The following is a 22,480-nucleotide window of genomic DNA, read 5'->3' as shown; positions in this document are numbered from 1 at the left end:
TTATTTCATTGCGTTGTTGCGATTTTGGGTCGAAATTTTCGTGTGTTTGTCGCACTATTTCTTCGGCGTCTATATCGTATGCTTTTCACATGCACTATGGGGAAAAAGAAATGAAAAAACAAAAAAAAGTAGAAATTGCAACATTTAACTTTCCCGTAGGAACAAGGTTTCAAGATATATTCAGTTTAATGATCAAGATATATTGACCAAATGATCACAGCCATCGAGAGCTAAAACATAGTGTTGACGTTGTTGAGTACTTTAACATTTTAGGAGAAAATTGGAGAAACTGTCAAAAACTGCTCAATAATACACATTTTTCTTTTTGGCGACATTACAATTCTATGTGAATGACTGGCAAGCTACGAAAAAGTTATCGGTGGTCATCTTCTAATCAAAGAATCCTACCGAAAGATCATCGATGAACTTTATCAATCTTGGCTTGTTCTTTTGTATAAATGGATTAAGAGGAATCATATATGGTTCCTAAAAGTGAATAAAACTAGTGATGTCATATCGCACAACAAAAATAATAAATCATGACGTAATTACTTTGGCCCCAAATTCTATTAAATTGGCTAAATTCTGTAAACACTTGGCAACCATCGTTAAAGTCCGGCTGGCCATGGGCGAAGGTGTATCTACAAACGTAGTAAAAAAGTATCAACACAAATCCATCAAATGAAATATGGAAATGAATACGTCACCTACCTGACATCATATTACATATTCTTGGATTCATGATGGCCGGGCAGAAACAACGTAAAAATAAAAACGCACTGTAAATGAAACAAGACAATACACTTACGTAACTTAAGTTTGTCACTCTTACTTTTTGCACAATTCACCAACCTGACAACTCTTGTTTTTAATGTTTCATGTTCTGGCCATTTTTCAAGCACGGTTCGTTGTAAACATCCAAAAAGATAACGTAATAACCTGTTAAAAAGAAGATATTGAACGTCATAAATAAAAAAATCTTATCATCTAGCAAAATATACATCACTTACATTGGACATTTATCTGTTGAGTTTACGATCGAATCTAAAGCTTCGTCAAGAAATTCTATCAACGATGTCAAATTACCAACCGCATTCTCGTCTTTCCCAAGTCTGGCCGGATTGATCTTTATGCAATATAATTATATAGCATCGTACATAAATAAATATAATATAATTGCATGATGATACAAAGTAAAAAAATAAATTATATAGCATCGTACATAGTAACTATAATATCATAAAAATACCACCTAGTTGGTGATAGAATTCATTTCATGACTACGAACTGTAGGGATTCATGGATGACGCAAACACTGCCTTTTAACTCATTTAATTTCTCCAACAACTACCATTTAATTTTGGCGAAACATCCATTGACTTAAAGGCAAACAAAAACATTTTAATAAAACCTATCAAAAGTTATAGTCTACATAAACACTTGTTGTCCAAGGTATTAGTAAGAAATTTTCATTGCGCAAAATCTATAGTTGGCTACTTTGCTTTTACGTATGATGGGAGGCACGTCAAGCAAATAACGGTCATTGAGGTAACGATTTTCAAAATATATTTGCGGAAAAACGCTGAAGAAGACAACAACATACCTATAATGTATGACTGAATACTTGCGCAGCCCACTTGACAAAATAAGTTCACATCAATCAACTGGATTTCCTTGCACCGCACCGATTAGCAGACTAGCATAGTGTTCACTAATACGTTAGTGTTGCCCTGGTGTTAAAACAAAGCCAAGAAAAAATCAGACCTTTTACTGCGAGACATATACAGCAAGTACAATGTCGATTTAGTAACGTGTATTCTAACAAACGAGGCTTTAATGGTGTTCAATAAGAGGAAAGACGGCAGAAAATAAAAAATCTCTAAAATGCACATGCTTCTGGATAATACGTCAAGTGTTCATCGATTTGTATCTCTCTCCCTCCTGTATAAAAGTAATATGACAAAGCAATAAAAAAGGAGAAATCTCACAATATTACAGTGTTCAAAACGTATGTATAGTTGAAGATAAAAAATTAAAAAAAACTATCAATTAATACCTTTAAAACTCATCTCAGACAAATACCATCTATATTACGAGCTGATAAGACCATACTGCAACCACTATCTATCTACTTTTCATTTCCCTCTATCTTACGTAAAATCACATTTTAAATTTTGAGTCGTACATTGCTTACAAATTTAAGAATACCATATGTAATATACAAACAATAGTTGACTTTGGTAAAACAGTCTACAGAACCATATTCTGAATTCTCTCCCCTAGCAAGAAATCTACGATAAAACTAAGCTGAAATTGTGAATTCTTTTCTTCCGGAAAGAATTCTCCGAAAACACTTTCACTGTGCCATAATTGTGAATTCTTTTCTCTCGCGAGAATTCGAGAGATCCGTGAAAACAGTTCGTGAGTTCAGTAGACATGAAAATCGGCAATCTTTACCTTCATTAAACTTGATATCATCAACGAGGAATTGTGCTCAGAAATCAAGAACTCTCCGCTTGTTGCCCTTTACCAACAACACGAGCTTGATGCTCAACAGACTAAAAGAACACATTCAATAAACAGAGATGAGCAAGATGTCCTCTCCTGATACATAGACGGTATTGTTATTGAACATTATGTAAGTTTGTGAATTATTTATGATTATTAAATCCTTTTTCTATGTTATTATTACAGTTTGTTTCTATGCACAATATGATGTGAGATATTACTGGGCAATAAGTTAAATGAAATGACAAAACTTTATACAATCGAATATAATACACATAGTTTAAAACAAAAAAAAATTTGTTAACCTAGACTTAGAAAATTATCGTATCCCTTCACATCACCACGTCACGTCATGGAATCAGAGGTGTAACTAGAATGTTAATTGGGGGAGGTGTATATTCATATATTCAGTTGTGCTCTACTGATTTCTTTTGAAATTCAATTCACGTTCAAAAGAAATCAGTAAGGCACAACGGATTTTATAAGAATATGCCCTCCCCACACACCTCAATTAACGTTCTAGTTACTCCTCTGTATGGAATAACTATGTATTGACAAACTTATCACATCACATATACTGTTTTATCGTTTTCGTTTTAAAATAGTGTAAATATACCAAAATATTTTATTCGATGTTTCCTCAGCATAAAACAATAAATTTCTAAACAAATAAATAACGCTAATGATCTAACATTTACATAGCAGGACCAAACATTGCGGGCTAACAACGCAACTACTAAAAATGCTACGTAATTTCCGCGACTAACGAATCATGGAACATCTACGCATGTCATAACTTGTTATTTAGTTATCAATGTTATTTAGTTACGTGTTTTTAGTTGTAGATCATCCAGGTTAGTAGGACTGCTGGTGTTGATGTTGACTGACGTTTTAACAACCTGAGCGGTAGTCATCTTCAGAGTTCATGTGTCATTGCGTGTAGAGGAAATGTGTCGGTGTGTGGGCATCAATTGTGTATTGTCATCGTAGAATAGGCTCAAGTAAATAAATTGCTCGTTCGTTTGAGGTTGTGAATAAGTCGTTTGTAAGGTGTCGGTAATTGTTGTGATCTGTTTAGTGAGTAATGTTCTAATATTACTAATATTACTTAGTTTTTGCCAAATGCGTAGTTACGTGATGTTGCAAGCTGCTATTTTGCGTAATGTTGGGTTATGTAATATTTTAAGATGTTATGATATTGCTGTATGTTGGGTTACGTAATGTTGTATAATGTAATGTTGCTCTACGTTGGGTTACATAAGTGATATTGTAAGTTTTTGTGATGTTTCCGATAACGGGCTTACACGATGTTATAGCTAAGTTGCTACAATGTTGCTGAATGTTGAGTAACGGAAACTTTATCAAATATTACACTGCAAACAGTACTTCCGCAGTGAAAAAATGGCATGTTGATAAAACGTATTACCCTAACAAGCTGTTGAGCCTCGTCAATGAACTTCTTCGACATCCTCATAAGATCCTTTGCAACCATCTTGGAAAGTTGTCGAAAAATGGAACCAAGTTTCGGAACGATGCTATCTCTGATATTTCGGCAATCAACCATTAATAAACCATTAGTTGTGCAGAATGACTTCGTGAACAGTTCTAATTCTACCATCCAGGTATTAATCTGTCTAAGTTGTTTCTAAAAAATGTACATAGAAAAATGTCAGTTAATTTCCATGTTTCTTCAGGCTTCTCAGTCAAACAGGCTGCTGAATGAATTTTGGATCATTTTTAAAAGCATATTAATAGCATATTGATGAAAACACTTCCCTGGAGACTTATTTTCAATTGATGATACATGGCATTTATATTACATCTTGCATACTTGAAATACAGTGCGGTGAGGGAGGGGAGGGAGGTTGTAGTGGATAACGAATAATCTCCACTGGACAAGATGACGAGGATCGGATTGAGCTTTCACACGAATATTCTTGACCAAAAACTGAGATGACAAAGCCGATGTGACAAGAGCGTCACAGTGACAACGGCTGTATGAAGCTGGACTGTATAATTATGTACAATTTCATTTTCTCCTTTCTGTTTCCTATTTAACTTTTCGTCATCCAGTAAAGTTGAAATTTTACGCGGTACAAAAATGGTGGTGTGCTGAGGTTGAGGTATATGCTCGAGGTATAATAAGACTTTTGGTTTAATATTTGTGAGTAATATACGTATTTGAATGTTTTTATGCAGTGCGGTGTTTGAAATTAAATGAAGATATGATCTTCGCACTTTGTTGGACAATTTAAGCAATTGTCTCATAAACCTGAAAAAATCAGGTGACTCAACGGGAATCGAACCCATGACCTCTGCGGTGCCAGTGCAGTAATCTGACCAACTGAGCTATGAAGTCACACAGTGGTGAGCAGGTCAATTTTGTTGGGCTCATGTTTTCTCGTGAAATGAATGTCATATGAATGTTTTATGCAGTGCGGTGTTTGAAATTAAATGAAGATATGATCTTCGCACTTTGTTGGACAATTTAAGCAATTGTCTCATGCGAAGATCATATCTTCATTTAATATACGTATTGTTATACACCTTATATCATGCAAAGAAATCTTGTCACAATCATGTTCAACATGTCCTAACATGATATGAACGTACCTCAATAACTTCCGTCGGCCTTCCACGCCATGAATTTAACACGGTATTATTCCAAGTCCGAACAAATTTATGAACCTCAAAGAGTCTTTCGTTGCTCCTCAGAACTCGATCACTTCTGCAGATGCAGCATTGACAATTTCCTCCTGTTTCCGAAAGGCATGAACGATATCTTCACTAAAACACACAAATGAATATATCAAATGGATGGAATAATCTAACTAGATAGTCAGTAATGTTTGTCGGACGAAAGAAATATATAACATAAAATATTGCCACTATGCAATTATGCACGGGACCGTGAGAACAACAAATTTCAAAGAATTGAATAATGGTAAACTTCTGAAATTTACACATAAAAGTTAATCTGTAGGCTGGCTACGCAACTGAACATATTCATCTTTAGTATTACCATACAGTAGACTAATCTAGCCACCATGAACGAAAACGTTGATGAGGAAAAAAGACCTGTTTTTTTTTTAATTGCAAAAAGTACGTAGCTACAGTATGATATTAACCTACATAGTTTGCAATCAATCTATTTTTCAATTACCAGCACTTTTCTTAAAAGAAAATGCATGGTTAATGGAGATAAATATAAGATAACTGCTTTCTCAATAGAAATATACGCTAATATATACGTAGACAATAATATGCAGGAGCGTAGGGAAGGAAAGTGAGGAAAACATAGACAGTAGGTAACAGAAATAACTTTTTCGTAGATACAAAATCAAGTTAGAAGTGCAAGTTATTTTTAAAAACTCTCCGCTGGTCTTTGAGAGCGCTTTATATCACGCAGTATTCAACTTTGTGCTTACTTCTAAATCGCTGCGACACGTTTGACGACGCCTATGTAAAAAACACAGGCCAATTTTACAGGTATAAATTAACTATTGCATTCCGCTTCAGTATCATAATGTTAACAAAAAGATCTGATACATGGTTAGTTCGTATGAAAGCATTCGTGGAGATTTACTTGTTGTACATTTTGATATGATAAAAAAACAAATGAAAATTACACAAAAATGCTCTTCTCTCAATGCAAAACTTACTCTTTGAGAAGAATATTCTTAAGTTTCTCATATGCAACAGGGCTGGTGGATGCCTTCACTTGCAATTGCATTGTTTGTCCTTGCACAATCATACCAGGTCTTGGTTGAATTATTGACTCCACTTCCATCGATATTTCCCAATAAACAACTTACTTCATTAAAAAATTCCAGCGCCAAAGTGAAATTACTTTTCTTTACAAGATATGTAGCCTTGAAAGAGAAATGAAAAACATGACATGACAAAATGGCATGGATGTTTTCTATGTACTTTGTGTATGTTACATACCTTACCAAACAGTGCATCAATATTCTCTGAAGTTGGAAAATATTATATTGAAATATTGAAAATTGTAAAGTCTTTATGAGAAAACATTAACATACCCCTGTAAAGCCTCATCAAAATATTTTATGGATTTCTTAATGGCAGAATCTCATGTACTTGTAAGATCAATACATCCACGTAAAATAGTTCCCTGTATGTACATATGAAAGAAGGCAGGTTAAATTGTGGTTATGATGTGAAAGGCATGTTAAGAAAACCTCTTTCGGACATTTTCAACATTCTGTCAACATATTCTCTTGCTTTTTCATGATGCCCTGTGTGCCATAAAAACATTGCACCAAAGTATAGCGCATTCTCACCAACACTTGTTCGAATCTTTTTCAATCTTGTTTCCAATTCATGTACACTTTCCTTGTCAATTAATTGTGCCTTTTTTATGTGCATAAATTAATGCCATCAAACAACACAGGACAACTTCTTCACTTTCATGGATGGATTCAAATTCTCTAATGGCTTCTGACAGACGATCTGCAAGTCAATGTAACAACCATTATGAAGTATTGACAATACAGTATATTTTAATAAATATCATTGGATCATTTTAAATACAAAGAAATAGAGCTTTTAAGCAAGCACAAGCTAGTTTAGTGATGGATAAGAGACCAACCACTATAAATTGACATAAATTCTGCTGGCAGAATGTAAAGCTTCATATGTGAAATGACAGGAGACAAAATAAAGTGAAAATTTTCTTATTTGAAGGGTGCAGTATACACAGACAGTTTTAAAACAGTCAGAATGCATCAAATGACAAAGTACTAGTAAAAATGGGACAATCAATTACAAGAAAATCTAGAGAAAACCTGTTGCCATGGACTATGCAACGCAACAACTGCAGAATGAGAACGACAATACTCTACATTTTTAACAACAAACCTTCCATCAGTATTTCAAATGCTTTCCAAAATGTCAAAACCGGATCACCTCCGTGCTTCTGCAAACCTTGCAAACACACGTTTTGTAATGACAAGGCCAGCGTGTCAAAATAAAGATTTTCATTCATTCATTCATTGCGTAACCAAACCAACATTTATAATTTTATATTGAATTTCATGATTACTGATGGATCAGTACTATTGATTGCATTGTGTGTATCTGCGCAGTATAAAGCAATTTACTATAATGCCATCATAAAAAACTGAAGATCTCGTCAAAAAAAGGCATACTTTTCAGAATACTGAGAATATAGGCTAAGTAGATACATTGATGATTGTCATTTTGCGAGTGCAGTAACTGGCTTTGACAAAAAAATGATACGATGAACCTGACGGTTGAAATAAACAATTAAGACAATAGTATACCTCAGCAGCAGCACTCTTCTCCCTCAATGCTTTTAACTTTTCTCGCCGTTTCAATGCTTCTTGCTCTAATGAAGTTGATATATGTATCGCATCCATTTTCTGGCATATACAACCACAAATACAACCATCAAAATGAGGGTCTCCGCTGACCAAAAACGTGCCTACCTCTGACCTAACGACAACTGGACTAATCAGTAGAAATACTCCTAGCTAGATATTGCGCATTGGTGACACATGAAAAAAGTGGCGTTCTGTGTACTTATTATAATAATATATAACCATGCTCGTAAAAAAGTTTTATTAGAGAGACATTAATAGTTTAAGTTTAAACGAGTGACAAGAATGTTAACAGTGTTAAAGTGTTTAGAAAAATGTGGTAGAAATATAAAGTATGCCAGTTTTTGGCATATATAACCATGGTCGTAAAAACGTTTTATTACAGAGACCTTGTTAGTTTGAGTTTAAACGAGTGATGAGATGGCTAACAGTGTTAAAGTGTTTAGAAAAATGTGGTAGAAATATAAAGTATTCCAGTTTTTGGCATATATAACCATGGTCGTAAAAACGTTTTATTTAGAGAGACCTTGTTAGTTTGAGTTAAAACGAGTGATGAGATGGCTAACAGTGTTAAAGTGTTTAGAAAAATGTGGTAGAAATATAAAGTATGCCAGTTTTTGGCATATATAACCATGGTCGTAAAAACGTTTTATTAGAGAGATATTGTTAGTTTGAGTTTAAACGAGTGATGAGATGGCTAACAGTGTTAAAGTGTTTAGAAAAATGTGGTAGAAAAATAAAGTATGCCAGTTTTCGGCATATATAACCATGGTCGTAAAAACGTTTTATTAGAGAGATATTGTTAGTTTAAGTTTAAACGAGTGATGAGATGGCTAACAGTGTTAAAGTGTTTAGAAAAATGTGGTAGAAAAATAAAGTATGCCAGTTTTCGGCATATATAACCATGGTCGTAAAAACGTTTTATTAGAGAGATATTGTTAGTTTAAGTTTAAACGAGTGATGAGATGGCTAACAGTGTTAAAGTGTTTAGAAAAATGTGGTAGAAATATAAAGTATGCCAGTTTTCGGCATATATAACCATGGTCGTAAAAACGTTTGGCATATATAACCATGGTCGTAAAAACGTTTTATTAGAGACACTGTTAGTTTGAGTTTAAACGAGTGGTGAGATGGCTAACAGTGTTAGAGTGCTTAGAAGAATGTGGTAGAAATATAAAGTATGACAGTTTTTGGCATATATAACCATGATCGTAAAAACGTTTTATTAGAGACACTGTTTGAGTTTAAACGAGTGGTGAGATGGCTAACAGTGTTAGAGTGCTTAGAAGAATGTGGTAGAAATATAAAGTATGCCAGTATGGGTCTAAGGGAGGAAACAAATGGCCTGTAGCCCGAATTAAAAATTTTTGGTCCAAAGCAGAACAAGCATCTTTTTGGCCGTTACACATACCGTTTTGTTCACCATCAACAAGAAAAGAGATTCCACTAGGTTTACTTAATGATTTATTTATGTCTTTTATTTTATGTCTATTTATTTATGTTTTCTAAACCATGTTTAAAATTGATTGGAATTCTTCCAGATGGCAACAACGATAAGAAAATGCAAGAAAAGGAATGAGATTAATATTTAGATATCTTTTTCTTCACCATCAAATCTTATGTGCAATTTCTGAATTTAGACGGAAAGCGCAGACCTAAATATCAAAGATATGTATGAAAAGGTAAATTTGAATTTTCACATGACGAAAGTTAAGATCTATATGTATCAAGATAAACAATACGCAATTAATATAGTAATTCTTACTTCTCTGGAAGACCTTTGCAAAGTATTTTCATACGACAGTGGATCTTTTTAGGGGGAAATATGTGGTATAGTTTCTGGATTCAGGATGGCAAAAATGAGCTACAATTGTGAAATTTCTCAGGAGTTGTTGCAATCCGCCAAAAGTCATCATCAACCTGTAACTCATGTATTAAGGTTCACATTTAAAGTTTATACTTAATTATTTTTAAAACATTTTACTTGTGATTACGTATTTATTGTATAGATCGAGTAAGATGGAAGCGATGGGTTTGCCTCAAGGCTATGATGCCAGTGAGCCAGGAAATATCTTTGAGGCGCTTAGTACGGATCCTGACAGGTTGAAACTTGATGCCTTCCTGTACGGAATTTCCCATCAACATCATTTAGCACTAGAGGTGACTTTTCCTCTACCTAAAAGATTTACTTAATAATACATTATTTCACATATGGATTTATCCTTAATAATTCAAATAAACTGAGATTTGATTATTATTATAGCGCACCAGACAAACGAATACGGAAACTGCAGGCAAGAAAATTGTGTCTGAAATTCATAATTTCCTGGAAGAAGGTATTATCGAATAACCTAATTAATCGCCGTACACACCATTTAATTCTACGGTTTTAAATTGAATAAAGTGATCATAAGCTTAATTTTCATACAACATGCCTTTCTGATAAAAGCTCAATTAACTTTTCATAGATGTTGACTTGAAAGATACACACTTCATGTGTATTGCTGGGGCACTTAGTGCATCGTTGGAGGTGTGGTGTCCTAAGTACGAGGTTTTTCAAATATATCTACCGTGTGTTTGCCAAGCTATGCAAGTAGTAGGCAGTGTGGCTTTTACTCTTTGTAAAATAAAGAAGGACCTGTTTGCATTCTTGGAGCCAAAATGGGAAAAACGACAAACTCGACACCCAACGCAGCATAAAAGTTTAAATTACAGGGTTTTTTCCCAACATTTCTTACCAAATAAAAATCTGAGTGATTCTAAACTTTTGTGCCATACGTATATTAAGATGTTTGTATTTTTTTATTTTTTCTCTAGGAGAACTTGGAATGGAGAAAATGAGAGGTTTTTTGTTTTAAAACATATTTTAGACACGTATAAAGAAAATAAGAATGACTCCTTTCATTCTTGACACGTTTTCATTTTGATTCCAGAGTTGCTTGTTTCGATGGTATAAGCATTTACAAAAGAGATTTGAATACACTAAATGATAACAGTTGGGTATGCGACACCATCGTAGACGTTCTGTTAAGGTACTACCCAAAAATCTAGGTGTAGCTGAAATAAAGGACGAAAGTCACTCTAAATGCATGGCTAATGTGTCAAAACATTTACATTCTTATTTATAGGTACTACTGTAAATTAGCAGAAAAAAGAAATGCAAAATATTTTGCATTTAGCAATTTTTTTCAACAGAAACTGTTAATAGATGGACCTCCGTACGTATTTTAAGTAGCAAATTTTGGTAAAATATTCACAACTTTCAACATTATCAAACTACTCACAAATCGTGTAAATAAATATCGCTGTATTTCCTACTTTTTAGAGGAGAAAGACCGCTGAGATTATCAGGATGTTTCATTTCAAGAGTGGGGATGTACACACCTGAAGCAATGAATAAATATGAATGTGTGCTAGTGCCAATATGTGACATGTAAGGGTGGAAGCACTAAATTTTTACTGCTTCATGATGCAAAGGCCAACATGAGCCAACTCCATGTTCATTTAAAAAATATAGGCTGCATTGGTGGCTCATTGCATACAATATTAGAGCAGGCAGACTCTATGTGTTATGCAGTATGGGGTGGCAAAAAAGTGAAGTTGCATCCAGTATACGAAGGTATATGACGTACATAACAATTTACTTGAAGAATGAAGTGTATCATGTATCTAAAATGTTGACAAAGTGAATGTTTCTAGCACGTAATCATTTTTCTTGTGAAAAAGATATTTTCAGCATGTGAGGCAAGAGCAAAGATGGCCAGAAGTCATTGCTCAAATTTCCCAACCTATATATGCCGACGTAAGTACTTATCATTTACAATGGCAACAGATCACGCTTAAATTGTCACAAAGGGATAACTTAACTATTGACGACAGGTGATACAACAAGCAAATGGTTATGACTGTGGCATATTCGTGACAGAATTTGCGAGAAGAATAACAGAGGGGGTAAAGTTGAGAAAAGATATCATGATTCTTAATCACTTTGTTTACTCTGTTCATATAAAGATAGTGTTGTTTTTGATAGGGAGAAATTGGTCCTGGATACTGTCGATATCCATGTAAATAGTAAAAGACCATACCTTAAAAAACTGATTCGAAGCTTTGCCATTTAGCGAAGCAATTTGTAATGAAGCAGAATTTAAGTTTAAAGCTGGTGCGTATAAATAACATTCTTATATTTATAACAAGTGATGTAAATAATTTTTTTACAAGTAACGACGTTACATATAATTGTTACTTTTGCAGAAACTATATGGGTAACTATGAAGTAATATTTTGTACAGATAAAACTATTCATAAAAACAAGTTTAAATTTTTCGAAAACGAAACTATAACGCGTTACTAATGAATAACGCGACTAAGAGTGAGAAAATAGTCTTTGTAGGCTATTTCTCTCTCAGGATTGTATTTAACAATGCGTAACATATTCCTGTGCCAAATATGGAGTTTTGTGAAAAGAAAAAAGTTATCGTATTCCATGTAAGAAACCATGGAGGCAAGAGGCTTAATACACGAATTGCACTGTTCAGCAGCTTGGCTATTGTACATATTGAGCATGGGGTACAATTTCATGTTATATCCTTCGCAGCATCCTACACATAAAGGACGGTTATAAATCAACAAATTTTGTGAAAACATAAAAACGGCCATTTTTGGATCAATAAGTTCGCTTCAAGTAAAATAGGAAGAGTATGGCAGTTTACCTGAATGATTTTTCCAATGAAACTTATCAACAACAAATTTTGTTTTCTTAAAAAATGCTGGATCTCGGTTCAAACAATACTAGTGCAATCTGCAGGCATTATCGTAAATGACCAACTCTGGCGCTAAAGAAATAAAAATACATAAGCATATCATCAGGCACATTCGGTTATGTTACTGCACATTCGGTTATGTTACAACTCTGTCAGGCGACTAAACCGTCACGCAATCTGTCCGATTCACTGATAATACTCTGTTTGTAGCACCATAAAAGGTACACACATACGTAACTTACCATCAGGAAAACGTGTTCGTAAAATGGTAAATGGGATGTTTGGTGATTCGTGATCTCTCGCCTGTTGATGAAATTGCGCATTTCAAACCTAGTATTGGACAAAAGAAAACAGGTTGTTATTTTTATAACTATAAGCTGTGTACAAAAACAAAGTGAGAGAAGTCACCATCATGTATAAAATGCTTTCTGATACGTAGATGAACACTCGTATTTACTAATTAGCAGACCTGTATATACTATATATTACAGATAAACTTCAAAAATACTTATCTTCCATCTAGCAATCCAGTATCAGACTCTCTTAAATTATTTGGTAAGAAAGTTTTCTGTATTCCAAGAGTTGTTCCATCCATCACCACCTTTTGGGGAATTCTTCCACATAATTCACAAAACCCATTGTCAAAATCAATATTAAGCAACCTTAACAAGAGAAAATTCAATAACTTAATAAAACAAGCGATCACTATCTCAATGGAATATTCATATTTTACAGCTGAAAATGAAATGATGCTTACCGTATCATGGCAATGATAGCGAGACAAAACTTAGTAAGTTGTTTCCTTTGGGAAATTAAAATTACCCGAAGACACTTGCCTTTGTACATACATAACATAATATTTGTACATAGGTAAACTGACAAGAATAAAAAAGAAAAAACATTCAAAAGAGATAGGGCGAGAAAATTAAATAATGGACAAACGTAGCTACTAATGCTTTGGCAAATTTTCATTAAAAAGTACCTCGACGTTATGAAAAGCCGAATGTAATCTTTTAGAACGGCATGAGATATTGCATATGATCCAAACCATACAATCCTGTTTTCAATGCCATCATAATGCTTTTTCGTAGCACAAGAGGAGCAAGGTCTACAATACACTAAATAATTTATTTAAGTCAAATAATTATGAAGCAAAGCAAACCTATAACAAATCAGAACTTACCCTTCACATCATGGATTGAATAAAAGTACGCAACTGAACACACGCCTACGTACAACCATTCATCTTGAATAGAACGTTTATCCTACTCTGCACCACAAGAACAAATACCACTTTCAGATGGCGCCAAAATTTTATGACCATTTTTTTCAGGAAGATCAGTAAAATCGCTTGCATCATTCTCATTGCCTAAAATAATTAAATTGTAATATTTACAAAATGATAAAAAGTGCTAAATACCATACCGATAAAGGAAATAGTATATGTAAAGCTAAAAGGATGTTCACCATTGCAGATTATCTTGCATACCTGTTTCAAATAAAGAAACCTTTTCTTTGCTAAGTGTAGCCAATTCAAAATAGTCTCACATCTCTGGTGTAATTCCAAAGGAAAACTTAAAAAGTGCCAATGGAGAATCCATTTCATCCTCTTTAACGATTTGCATGGCTATTGCAAGGGTTGTCACATGAATGCAATGATATGACGAGCAGCTGCAACATTTTAACTCGGGCTGGGGCGGCGTTACTTTTGAATACACAAAAGTACAAACCCCCCATGGACTATTCACTGGTTTTACAGCAATCCACTGAACCTGCTGGATGCTCTGTGATGCATTTTGGCTGCCTTCCTAATTTGGATACCACCAAATGATCTTGCATTTCAATCTTGCAATTGATAATTTCGTGGCAACATCTACATTCTTTTGGATTAACCAAGAGAGGAACACGGCAGTTACCACAATTGCACCAAAGAAAGTTATCTGTCCAAATCTTCGGCAACAATAAATAAACAAATTTTCCAACTTTTCTTACCAAGAATCAAGAGGAACTTCATTTTGCATTCTGCGTTCGCGCTCTTCTGTTGGCGTCTTTGTTCTTCTGTCTCTCTATTATAGTTTTCTAACCACTCATCATCAGCAAGTGGTTCGTTTTCATATGCTGCAGCTTGGCCGTACTCAAAATCGCCATCGGTTTTAGGAGTGCATTTGATGACGATTGATCTTCGTCTTCTAAATCGAATTCCCGACTGTTCAATTCAATATTTTCCGCTGTTGTTGTTGTACTCGACTCAGAAGCGGATGTCGACATGTTTCGTACAATTTTTATATTAATTTCAAAGCAATATATAAAGAATTGTTATTTCACACTGTGTTGTTTTGTATGCAGCGCATTCATACGTTCCTAAAATGACGTCACAAACCTCTCGTCTTAAGTCCCCTCAGAGGCGCGGAAATTTCTCAAAAGCAAGCTAATTCAAACCGCCAAAAAAACTTTGTTTTTATTTTTTTTACGAAATTTTCTTCGAAATCATATTTTCCACAGTCTAAACCTTAAAAGTTCAACGAATTTGGAAAGGCTGTATGTGCACTTTAATATATATATCAGGCACGTAAAGCAAATGGTGAATATGACTTTACTATTTTTATCATACATTTAGTTTATACTACTTAATGTATGTACTGTAGGTATGTGGCTATGTATGTATTTGAGTATGAATGTGTATACCTCAATAGTCATAAATAAATTCAATTTGCCCTGTTGGCTATCACCCTAATAGCTATATAGAAGCTCCTGAACTTAGGCACAGGATGTATGGTAACAAATTGTGGGGTATTAGAAGGTTGAGAAACTATATGTGTATTTGTACAAAAAAGTTATTTTCACATAACAAAATATACTTCTTCAGGTCGCATCTCATGGTAGGAATGATCACTGAAAACAGACTGCATCATGGATGTGGATTCTGCATTCATAAAAGAAATTGGATGAGATAAATATGTTGTGTAAATAATCATTCACAAGTTTTAACAATATTTTTGCTTGTAAAAGCTGTGCTGGTTAACGTCCACATGTAATAAGAACAATGTCGAACAAGGGTCTTGTAAAAACACAGAAGGATGACTTCACAAGGGTTTGAAATGTACAATAAACTGATATTTAAGGATGAAGACATTTCCTCCCATACCACATGAAGAACTTTACATTGAAAAAATAAGCTAAATACAAATTTGAGACATTCACTTCATGCAATGTCAGATTAATATGTAACAAGTTCTCACATCTTTGACAAGGGTCTTCAAACAAATAGTATGTAAGTGTAAGTCAAAATTTGGTGAAGCTGTTCAGACACCTTATATCCTGAAAGAGTAACACACAACACTTACTTTTTTCAATAAAATCTTTGGCTTCAATACCAAACTTTCTATCATACACAACCAGATAATTTTCCATTGCTAATACGTGTATGCAACTGGGATATGGTATATCTGACAAGTATAAAAATGTTGTTTGGCCTGTTTTAATAATTTCATTTCAGTAACATCTATTTTACATACCTTTTTGAGGATCTAATTGTATATTATTAGGTAGGGATTCAACAAATTGCTTTCTATTTGCATCACATGAGCAGCACAATATCCAACCATAGCCATCAAGCAATAGGTGGGGATATCGAAGAACAATTACAAATGAATTATGCTGAAGAAAAAAATACATGCAGATTATAGCACTAAAAAAAGAGTATTGAGTAATATCATTTAGTTGGGTATATACCCAACATTGAAATTATGGAAATAAAATTTGACATCACCATAATTGTTCTTTTGTTTGCATTATAATCATGAACAACAAAGGATTGCTGACGTGATACATTTGATGCAAAGTCAAACTGTAACAATAACCCAGTATAGTGGCCAGTGGGTGACAAATGACTCTGAAAGAGCAAGTATACAGTAATTATTAATGTTCACTGTTTCAAAATACCTATTGTAATATATTTTTATGTTTGTTGAGCACATTTCTGAGATGTTAATAAAGTTTTGCTACACAGTGTCTCATGCATAAGCAATCAACAAGCATATTGTCAATTTATAACACATTAAAAACATGACTAGTGGTAAACAGTATAAAGTATAACTGTATAAGTGAGAACTACTTGACTACGTTGACATGGTTGTTTAGATTCCTCTGTAATAATAGAGATAGATTGCTTGGTAAAGATATCTTCAGAATCCTACAAATAAAGACCATTATTTAATTTAAAATGTGTACATACTTTTAATAAGTGTTGAAATAATGCTTGCCTTCTTTAAATTACTTCAAAATTTTTAGTTTTTCTAGTGAAAGCAGTCCTACATATAACCATTTCCAATGACTTTTCATGAGAAACAATATCAATATGTACATTAAAAACCTGTGTTTTGGTGGTTAACTCTTGGTGCTTGTCATAATTTTCAGCAATATCTTCACTTTGTTCATTCTACATATAAATGAAAAAAAACCATAAACATAGCGTATTTTTATATCTACATAGTTTTACAATATATGTAAACTTACCAAATCCCCAAATTCATTTTCTTGTTCAAAAAATTGAGATTCATATGACACACTGCTAAACTTCATATGACACACTGTGAACTTTAACTTCAAAGCATCAGGGGCATCATTAGTGAATCCATTGTCTCCATCCATAGAATTTGACCATGATCAAATTAAATAACTCTGGATAAGGCAAATAACTCTGAATATCTTTACAGCATTATCATTTTTTTAAGACTCTGGCTGGTCAATAACATCTTCCAGTCATCTTTACTCCTTGGTCTTCCCTGCATGTTGTCAGCAAATAGAACATAACAAGCTCTGCTCCAAATCATGGGTACTGTTGGGGCTGATCATTTCTTTTTGATACGTTTCACAGAGCAAAATGTGTGCAGGGTCTTTTTGCTTTAGGGAACTATTTTGCAAATAGATAGGTAAATTTACGATTTCATGCATTAACAAATGACAGAAAAGTATGCAGAATTTTATAGACAAAAACAGGAAAACATCAGTATATTTGGCGTTCAAGTCAGTCTTAAAAAATACGATCTTTAATATGTATTTTATGGCTTTTCAAGTGCATGTATAATTGCTTTTCAATCGTTGACGGACTAACAAAACAAACAACTACCTCACCTGTGGGAAGCGATATGTACCTTTTTGTGGAAACTACGACATCCAACAATTGAACGATTGAAGTGTTGACATTATAAAAGAAATGCCAAAAAAGAATAGTCACAGAATATGTAACTAACGATATCCATATTCTGTGATATCGTGTTTGTTTATGAAAAATTCTTTATAATTTACTATAGACAACAGGGGGAGGTCGAGAATATTATTTTTCTGCAAAGCGATCATTTCAGCGGAAATACGTCCGTTGGCCGCCATTTTTTTGGCGACCTCGCCCCAGTAAAGTTAGCCGCTCCAGTTATTATAGAACTCAATGATGATAACCTTAGCCAAAAATTGAAGCCAAAAAATATTTGTTGTCATCATTCGTCATCACACGTCAGGCTCTAGTCTCTCGCGTGTTCATTTTAATTTTTTTAAATCATTTGTTCCTTGGTAATGGTAGAGTTCGGATCTTGATCAGAGCGTAAAAATAACGAAATTTTTGGAATGAAAAGGTTCACGGAAAGTGAATCGAAGTGATAAATCGAGAAGCAAGATGAGGTGAACTTAGTCGATCTGCTCTTACGCTGCCGTTTTCCTTTAAAACATATAAAAGTCTTTAAGGATATTCAATTATTGATATCGAGATGACAACCATTTAGTATTTAAAGTTTCAAGCACTATCAAAATCGATGAAAAATACAATCGCTCTGTAAAAAGTAAAAATGCGAGTTATGGACTCCATATTTTTTATGAAACTGGATATTCAAGTTTCTTTTCATTCGGAAAAACAGATCTTTAAATCCACTGAAATGACAAAAAAGACAAATACAGTGTAATTAGCATACAGTGCAATTAGCATACAGTGTAATTTTCAGTTGTCTTTTCCTCGTTACAAGTTGTAAGTTACAACGAACTCACTGTAGTTAAGTTTCAGCTGTAAAAAATAACTTTTTGCATAGAGTTGGCCTCGTGTGTTGTTTGTCGTGATGTTGTTTATATGTTTATGCTTTTGCAATTTGTATTCAAATTTATATTGGCCGTGTATGTTTGGCACTCAGGGGAATGAAACTGACGTACAAACCGCGTGAGTATTCAACTTTGAAGGACTGGAACTGACGTACAAACCACGCAAGAGACTAGGACTTTGGCTTCAATTTTATATCTATAAAATGTATTGTCGTTATCATTCCAGATATATATATATATGGAGTTCACTGAGTCGTACTCGTAGGCTCTGCTAAGACTCCCTATTGTCATGATGACGCCGGTCAGCTTTCAAACGAATGCTTTTAGTAACATAATTCATTTAAGTAGTACTGAAACATAATCTTGACCCACCACAACTAGACCTGAGTATGTTTGTAAATGATGATCGTCCAGGTTAATAAAGTCCTGAGAAGGACTGTTTTTGTTGTTGTTGACTGACGTTTCGACAACCTTAGCGGTAGTCATCTTCAGAGTCATCGTCAGGCTAGCCGTATTTGTTGTCTGGTTCTTACGTCATTGTATTGTGTGTACAGGAAATGTGCAGGAAATGTGTATTGTCATTGTGGATTAGTGTGAAGTGAAATATTTTATTTTCAGTTGTGTTGTGTTTTGACGTTTTTAGTTGTAGTGTGTGGGTGTCAATTGTGTATTGTCATTGTGAATTAGTTTGAAGTGTAATGTTTTTAGTTGATCGTTTGTTTGTATTGTGAATAAGTCGTTTGTAAGGTGCCGGTAATTGCTGTGATCTGTTCAGGGGGGTTTGTTCCAAGTTGGTATACCAACTTTCTAATGTAAGCCGTTGTCTATAGTCAGTACTGTAAGTGATGCATTTTGCCGAGTCCCAGTCAATGTTGTGCTTTGTGATTCGGTGATGTTCGGCAATGTGATTAGTTTTGTCTTGTTTCTTAGTAGCTCGTTTGTGCTCAGTAAGTCTTATGTTTAAGTTCCTGCCAGTTTCCCCGATATAGGAGGCGTGGCAGTCGGAGCAGTTTATTTTGTAAACTGCACCTTGTCGTTCGTTGGGTTGTTCTTTGTCCTTTATGTTCGTTAGTACTTGTCGTAATGTTGTGATTGGTTTATGTGCGACACGTATGTTGTATGGTCGTAAGATACGCGAGATAGTCTCAGACGTACCTTTGATGTAAGGTATCGTTGCTGTTGTCACTGAGTTGTTCGTTTCGTTGGGTTCGTTGGGTTTGTAAGTGTTGCGTTTGATAAAGTCAGAGTTATAGTTGTTTTTTGTCAAAAACACGTTTGAGATAGTTGTTTTCGTTTTGTAGAGCGTCCGGTAAATCACATATGATTTGTGCACGTCTTGTTAATGTTCTGATTGTGGTGGCTTTGTGTGATGTAGGGTTGTAAGGTGATTGGTCTAGTAGTCGGTCAGTATGTGTTAGCTTGCGATAAACTGTTGTTCCTAGTTTTTTGATTGTCATGTTTTACCAAACAGTCGAGAAAAGGAAGAGTTCCGTTTTCTTCGACATCTTTGGTAAATTGTATGTGGCTGTTCTGTTTGTTGATGTGAGTATGGAAGTCATCAATCTCGTCTGCATGTAGTGCTGTGATTGTGTCATCTACGTAGCGAAACCAAAAAGGTAGTGCATGTTTGTAAGTCATGAGTGCCCGTTTCTCTATAGATTGCTAGACCTGGGTATGATGAAATTTTTTTCCAGGAAAAATGGGACAGTATGACAAGGAAATGGAAAAATAACAAAGCTCTGGTGCAAGCTGTACGATTATTTCTCGTTGACGAGGTATCTAGCTCACTAGCTGTGACTAACTTTATAATAATGGTAGCTACTAAACATGGTATACCAGTACATGTACATCAAACAAATAACTTGCAATCTTTTTTATATAAAAAAATAACCAGGTGCATTTACTGAACGACGAGTCACGTGGACCAACAATGGAAGCAGTAATAAGCAGAATGAAAACGGTCAAGACTACAGAAAGTCGAATCTGTCATCGAAAAGAAATTTTCGGAACAAATATAAGATTCCTGGCCGTATCAGCCACCATACCTAATGCTAATGACGTGAGTAACATCGTGGTTTGAGCAGGGGCGAAATTATAACGTTAATTAAAGGAGTGTATATTGATATATTGAAAGTAATTGAAAGAAAATTAGCTTTCTAAAGCAATCAGCAGGGCATAACTAATTATATAAATACACATACCTCCCCAATTAGCGTTTTAGTTTCGTATATGGGTTGAGAGCTTGACTAAAGACATTATGTTCAATACATTATGTTTTTCCTTTCAGATAGGAAAATGGCTTGAAACAGACGATGATCCGACAGCAACATACAGGTATTGCAACTTCATAAGAGTATTAGATCGAAATGGGAATTCGAATACTTATTAATTTCATCCAAACACTCAACTAGAATAATGTACGGCTCTTACTTTAATTACAGGTTGATAAACACGCTAGAGAAGAGTGCTTCATCCTATATTTAGCACAGTTTGCCTATTTTATATGCGTAATATAGGAATTGAACATTAAATTTCAAATTACTATCGACAAACAAGCTCCAAGAAATGTTTTCCATACATACAAAGTCTAAAGTTTTGACACAAGATTCCTTTTGATAAGCAAAACAATGTAGCTACCAATTAAGTTTCCATTTCTGAGCTTTTCTTGTGAAAAAAACCTACTCGTGTTATAAAATAATGAAAATAATTAGTAATTAATAATTAATAATTAATAATTAATAATTAATAATTCATCTCATTCATTTCTAGTATGGACGACAGCTATCGGCCAGTAAAACTACGCAAAGTTGTAATAGGCTATCCGTGTAAAAACAACATCACCAACTTTCGATTTGATCTTTCATTCGTGTGTTTGTTCATTATAGTATAAGTGTACGTAGTGCGAGATAACGAATAAACCTTCACGTTTTATTGAAACATTAATAACTATATTAATGAAAAATCAATATCTTATTGACAACATGCAGGGAAATTTGATATTTTCATCCACATATTTAAAACAATACCACAATAGGTAGGTGATCGACATTCAACTTAAACACTTCGCTGAAAAACCTTGATACTCAGCAAGCGAAATATAGAAATGATAATCTTTGTTGTAATTATAAGATTTTTGAGTGTTGCACTTTGTTCTATGGAACAAAAGTTGTCAAAATATACATTAAAACCTCATCATTTCCCGTCTTGTGATCAATATTTAAACATGCCGTCTTACCATGCGGTATGCACGGTAAAGTTTAATTCCAAAGACATTATATAGCCATAAACATACCACAACTTGTTCATAACATTTCAGTTTTATAAAACTTCGGTTTATTTACAATTTTCCCTTAAAACCGATGTATTCGACAATGGCAATATGCAATCTTAATCCAAAAGGAGTGTGAATAATCACCTTATTTTATACCACGCACGTTAGTTTAGATCTAATTGTATCAATTTTATCCGTAAAAACGCCCGCTTCAAATGCTCGTTACAAAGTTGTATCATTTGCTTGTAATTAAAAGGGCTTTTTTTCATCCCATCCTAGTGCAAAATTTCAAATTGTAGACCAACGTTTACTGATCACCCAATCAAATGCTAACTTCTCACAATCACTCATATTGCACGAAGCATGAATGAAAACGTAACAGCTGTTCTTGCCGGCCAGCGCCCAATCAAAAGTCCTAATTTGATTCACGTGCTTTTGTTGTACCATATATGGTATAAAAGTATAATTGATTTCCTATCGTTTTATTGTTTCGCGCC

General features: G+C 34.2%; 4 protein-coding genes and 5 long non-coding RNA genes across 12 annotated transcripts; 4 read left to right on the top strand and 5 right to left on the bottom strand.

Moving 5' to 3' along the window:
- Positions 1–70: 70 nt before the first annotated feature.
- On the bottom strand, positions 71–2,520 carry LOC124456193 (ras GTPase-activating protein 1-like). Its single transcript, XM_047006692.1, has 8 exons — positions 2,458–2,520; positions 1,604–1,730; positions 1,011–1,126; positions 853–939; positions 712–779; positions 553–641; positions 409–486; positions 71–94 (listed from the first exon to the last, which is right to left on the bottom strand). Coding segments are annotated over exons 3-8 (333 nt in total). The 5' UTR covers positions 1,013–1,126; positions 1,604–1,730; positions 2,458–2,520; the 3' UTR covers positions 71–85.
- A 5-nt stretch (positions 2,521–2,525) lies between these two features.
- Positions 2,526–5,202, bottom strand: LOC124456196. The gene is made up of 3 exons (XR_006952158.1): positions 5,122–5,202; positions 3,935–4,153; positions 2,526–2,558 (listed from the first exon to the last, which is right to left on the bottom strand). It is a non-coding gene; the product is annotated as an uncharacterized LOC124456196 (long non-coding RNA).
- A 59-nt stretch (positions 5,203–5,261) lies between these two features.
- On the bottom strand, positions 5,262–7,997 carry LOC124456195. Of its 2 annotated transcripts, XR_006952157.1 has the most exons (5): positions 7,815–7,997; positions 6,552–6,981; positions 6,457–6,482; positions 6,171–6,380; positions 5,262–5,295 (listed from the first exon to the last, which is right to left on the bottom strand). It is a non-coding gene; the product is annotated as an uncharacterized LOC124456195 (long non-coding RNA). The 2 variants fall into 2 exon arrangements; XR_006952156.1 differs by having other exon boundaries at positions 6,171–6,981.
- Positions 7,998–9,195: 1,198 nt separating this feature from the next.
- On the top strand, positions 9,196–9,757 carry LOC124456213. Its single transcript, XR_006952169.1, has 3 exons — positions 9,196–9,321; positions 9,413–9,553; positions 9,689–9,757. It is a non-coding gene; the product is annotated as an uncharacterized LOC124456213 (long non-coding RNA).
- A 95-nt stretch (positions 9,758–9,852) lies between these two features.
- LOC124456180 lies at positions 9,853–11,259 on the top strand. The gene is made up of 7 exons (XM_047006682.1): positions 9,853–10,031; positions 10,135–10,207; positions 10,340–10,415; positions 10,689–10,715; positions 10,805–10,903; positions 11,000–11,030; positions 11,197–11,259. The coding sequence occupies exons 1-7, from the start codon at positions 9,891–9,893 to the stop codon at positions 11,257–11,259; spliced, it is 510 nt and encodes a 169-aa protein (XP_046862638.1). The 5' UTR covers positions 9,853–9,890.
- A 95-nt stretch (positions 11,260–11,354) lies between these two features.
- Positions 11,355–12,385, top strand: LOC124456210. The gene is made up of 3 exons (XR_006952168.1): positions 11,355–11,490; positions 11,598–11,673; positions 11,751–12,385. It is a non-coding gene; the product is annotated as an uncharacterized LOC124456210 (long non-coding RNA).
- On the bottom strand, positions 12,036–12,964 carry LOC124456209. The gene is made up of 3 exons (XR_006952167.1): positions 12,874–12,964; positions 12,581–12,703; positions 12,036–12,469 (listed from the first exon to the last, which is right to left on the bottom strand). It is a non-coding gene; the product is annotated as an uncharacterized LOC124456209 (long non-coding RNA).
- A 2,099-nt stretch (positions 12,965–15,063) lies between these two features.
- LOC124456211 lies at positions 15,064–17,286 on the bottom strand. Of its 3 annotated transcripts, XM_047006700.1 has the most exons (7): positions 17,147–17,286; positions 17,004–17,069; positions 16,746–16,823; positions 16,401–16,523; positions 16,147–16,288; positions 15,976–16,077; positions 15,064–15,554 (listed from the first exon to the last, which is right to left on the bottom strand). In XM_047006700.1, the coding sequence occupies exons 1-7, from the start codon at positions 17,279–17,281 to the stop codon at positions 15,472–15,474; spliced, it is 729 nt and encodes a 242-aa protein (XP_046862656.1). In that variant the 5' UTR covers positions 17,282–17,286; the 3' UTR covers positions 15,064–15,471. The 3 variants fall into 3 exon arrangements, with proteins under 3 accessions (XP_046862656.1, XP_046862658.1, XP_046862657.1); XM_047006702.1 differs by lacking the exon at positions 15,976–16,077; XM_047006701.1 differs by lacking the exon at positions 16,746–16,823.
- Positions 17,287–20,281: 2,995 nt separating this feature from the next.
- On the top strand, positions 20,282–21,907 carry LOC124456206 (probable ATP-dependent DNA helicase HFM1). The gene is made up of 4 exons (XM_047006699.1): positions 20,282–20,487; positions 20,607–20,771; positions 21,000–21,046; positions 21,482–21,907. The coding sequence occupies exons 1-4, from the start codon at positions 20,422–20,424 to the stop codon at positions 21,600–21,602; spliced, it is 399 nt and encodes a 132-aa protein (XP_046862655.1). The 5' UTR covers positions 20,282–20,421; the 3' UTR covers positions 21,603–21,907.
- The last annotated feature ends 573 nt before the right edge of the window (positions 21,908–22,480 follow it).

Source organism: Xenia sp. Carnegie-2017, unplaced genomic scaffold (genome assembly GCF_021976095.1).
Source record: "Xenia sp. Carnegie-2017 unplaced genomic scaffold, XeniaSp_v1 HiC_scaffold_43, whole genome shotgun sequence".
Classification (NCBI taxonomy): domain Eukaryota; kingdom Metazoa; phylum Cnidaria; class Anthozoa; order Malacalcyonacea; family Xeniidae; genus Xenia; species Xenia sp. Carnegie-2017.
The sequence above is the reverse complement of the archived record's forward strand: the minus strand, read 5'-3'. Positions and strand labels throughout refer to the sequence as shown.

Coding starts and splice junctions, on each gene's coding strand:
- LOC124456180 (XM_047006682.1), top strand. CDS start 9,891: ATGGAAGCGATGGGTTTGCCTCAAGGCTATGATGCCAGTGAGCCAGGA. Junction 10,208..10,339: donor TCATAATTTCCTGGAAGAAG/GTATTATCGAAT, acceptor AACTTTTCATAG/ATGTTGACTTGAAAGATACA. Junction 10,904..10,999: donor ATCGTAGACGTTCTGTTAAG/GTACTACCCAAA, acceptor TCTTATTTATAG/GTACTACTGTAAATTAGCAG.
- LOC124456211 (XM_047006700.1), bottom strand. CDS start 17,281: ATGGATGGAGACAATGGATTCACTAATGATGCCCCTGATGCTTTGAAG. Junction 16,524..16,745: donor AACCATGTCAACGTAGTCAA/GTAGTTCTCACT, acceptor TTGCTCTTTCAG/AGTCATTTGTCACCCACTGG. Junction 16,289..16,400: donor CAAACAAAAGAACAATTATG/GTGATGTCAAAT, acceptor TTTTTTCTTCAG/CATAATTCATTTGTAATTGT.
- LOC124456206 (XM_047006699.1), top strand. CDS start 20,422: ATGACAAGGAAATGGAAAAATAACAAAGCTCTGGTGCAAGCTGTACGA. Junction 20,488..20,606: donor GATTATTTCTCGTTGACGAG/GTATCTAGCTCA, acceptor AAAAATAACCAG/GTGCATTTACTGAACGACGA. Junction 21,047..21,481: donor GATCCGACAGCAACATACAG/GTATTGCAACTT, acceptor ATTCATTTCTAG/TATGGACGACAGCTATCGGC.
- LOC124456193 (XM_047006692.1), bottom strand. Junction 642..711: donor AATATGTAATATGATGTCAG/GTAGGTGACGTA, acceptor CTACGTTTGTAG/ATACACCTTCGCCCATGGCC. Junction 487..552: donor TAATAGAATTTGGGGCCAAA/GTAATTACGTCA, acceptor ATTCACTTTTAG/GAACCATATATGATTCCTCT.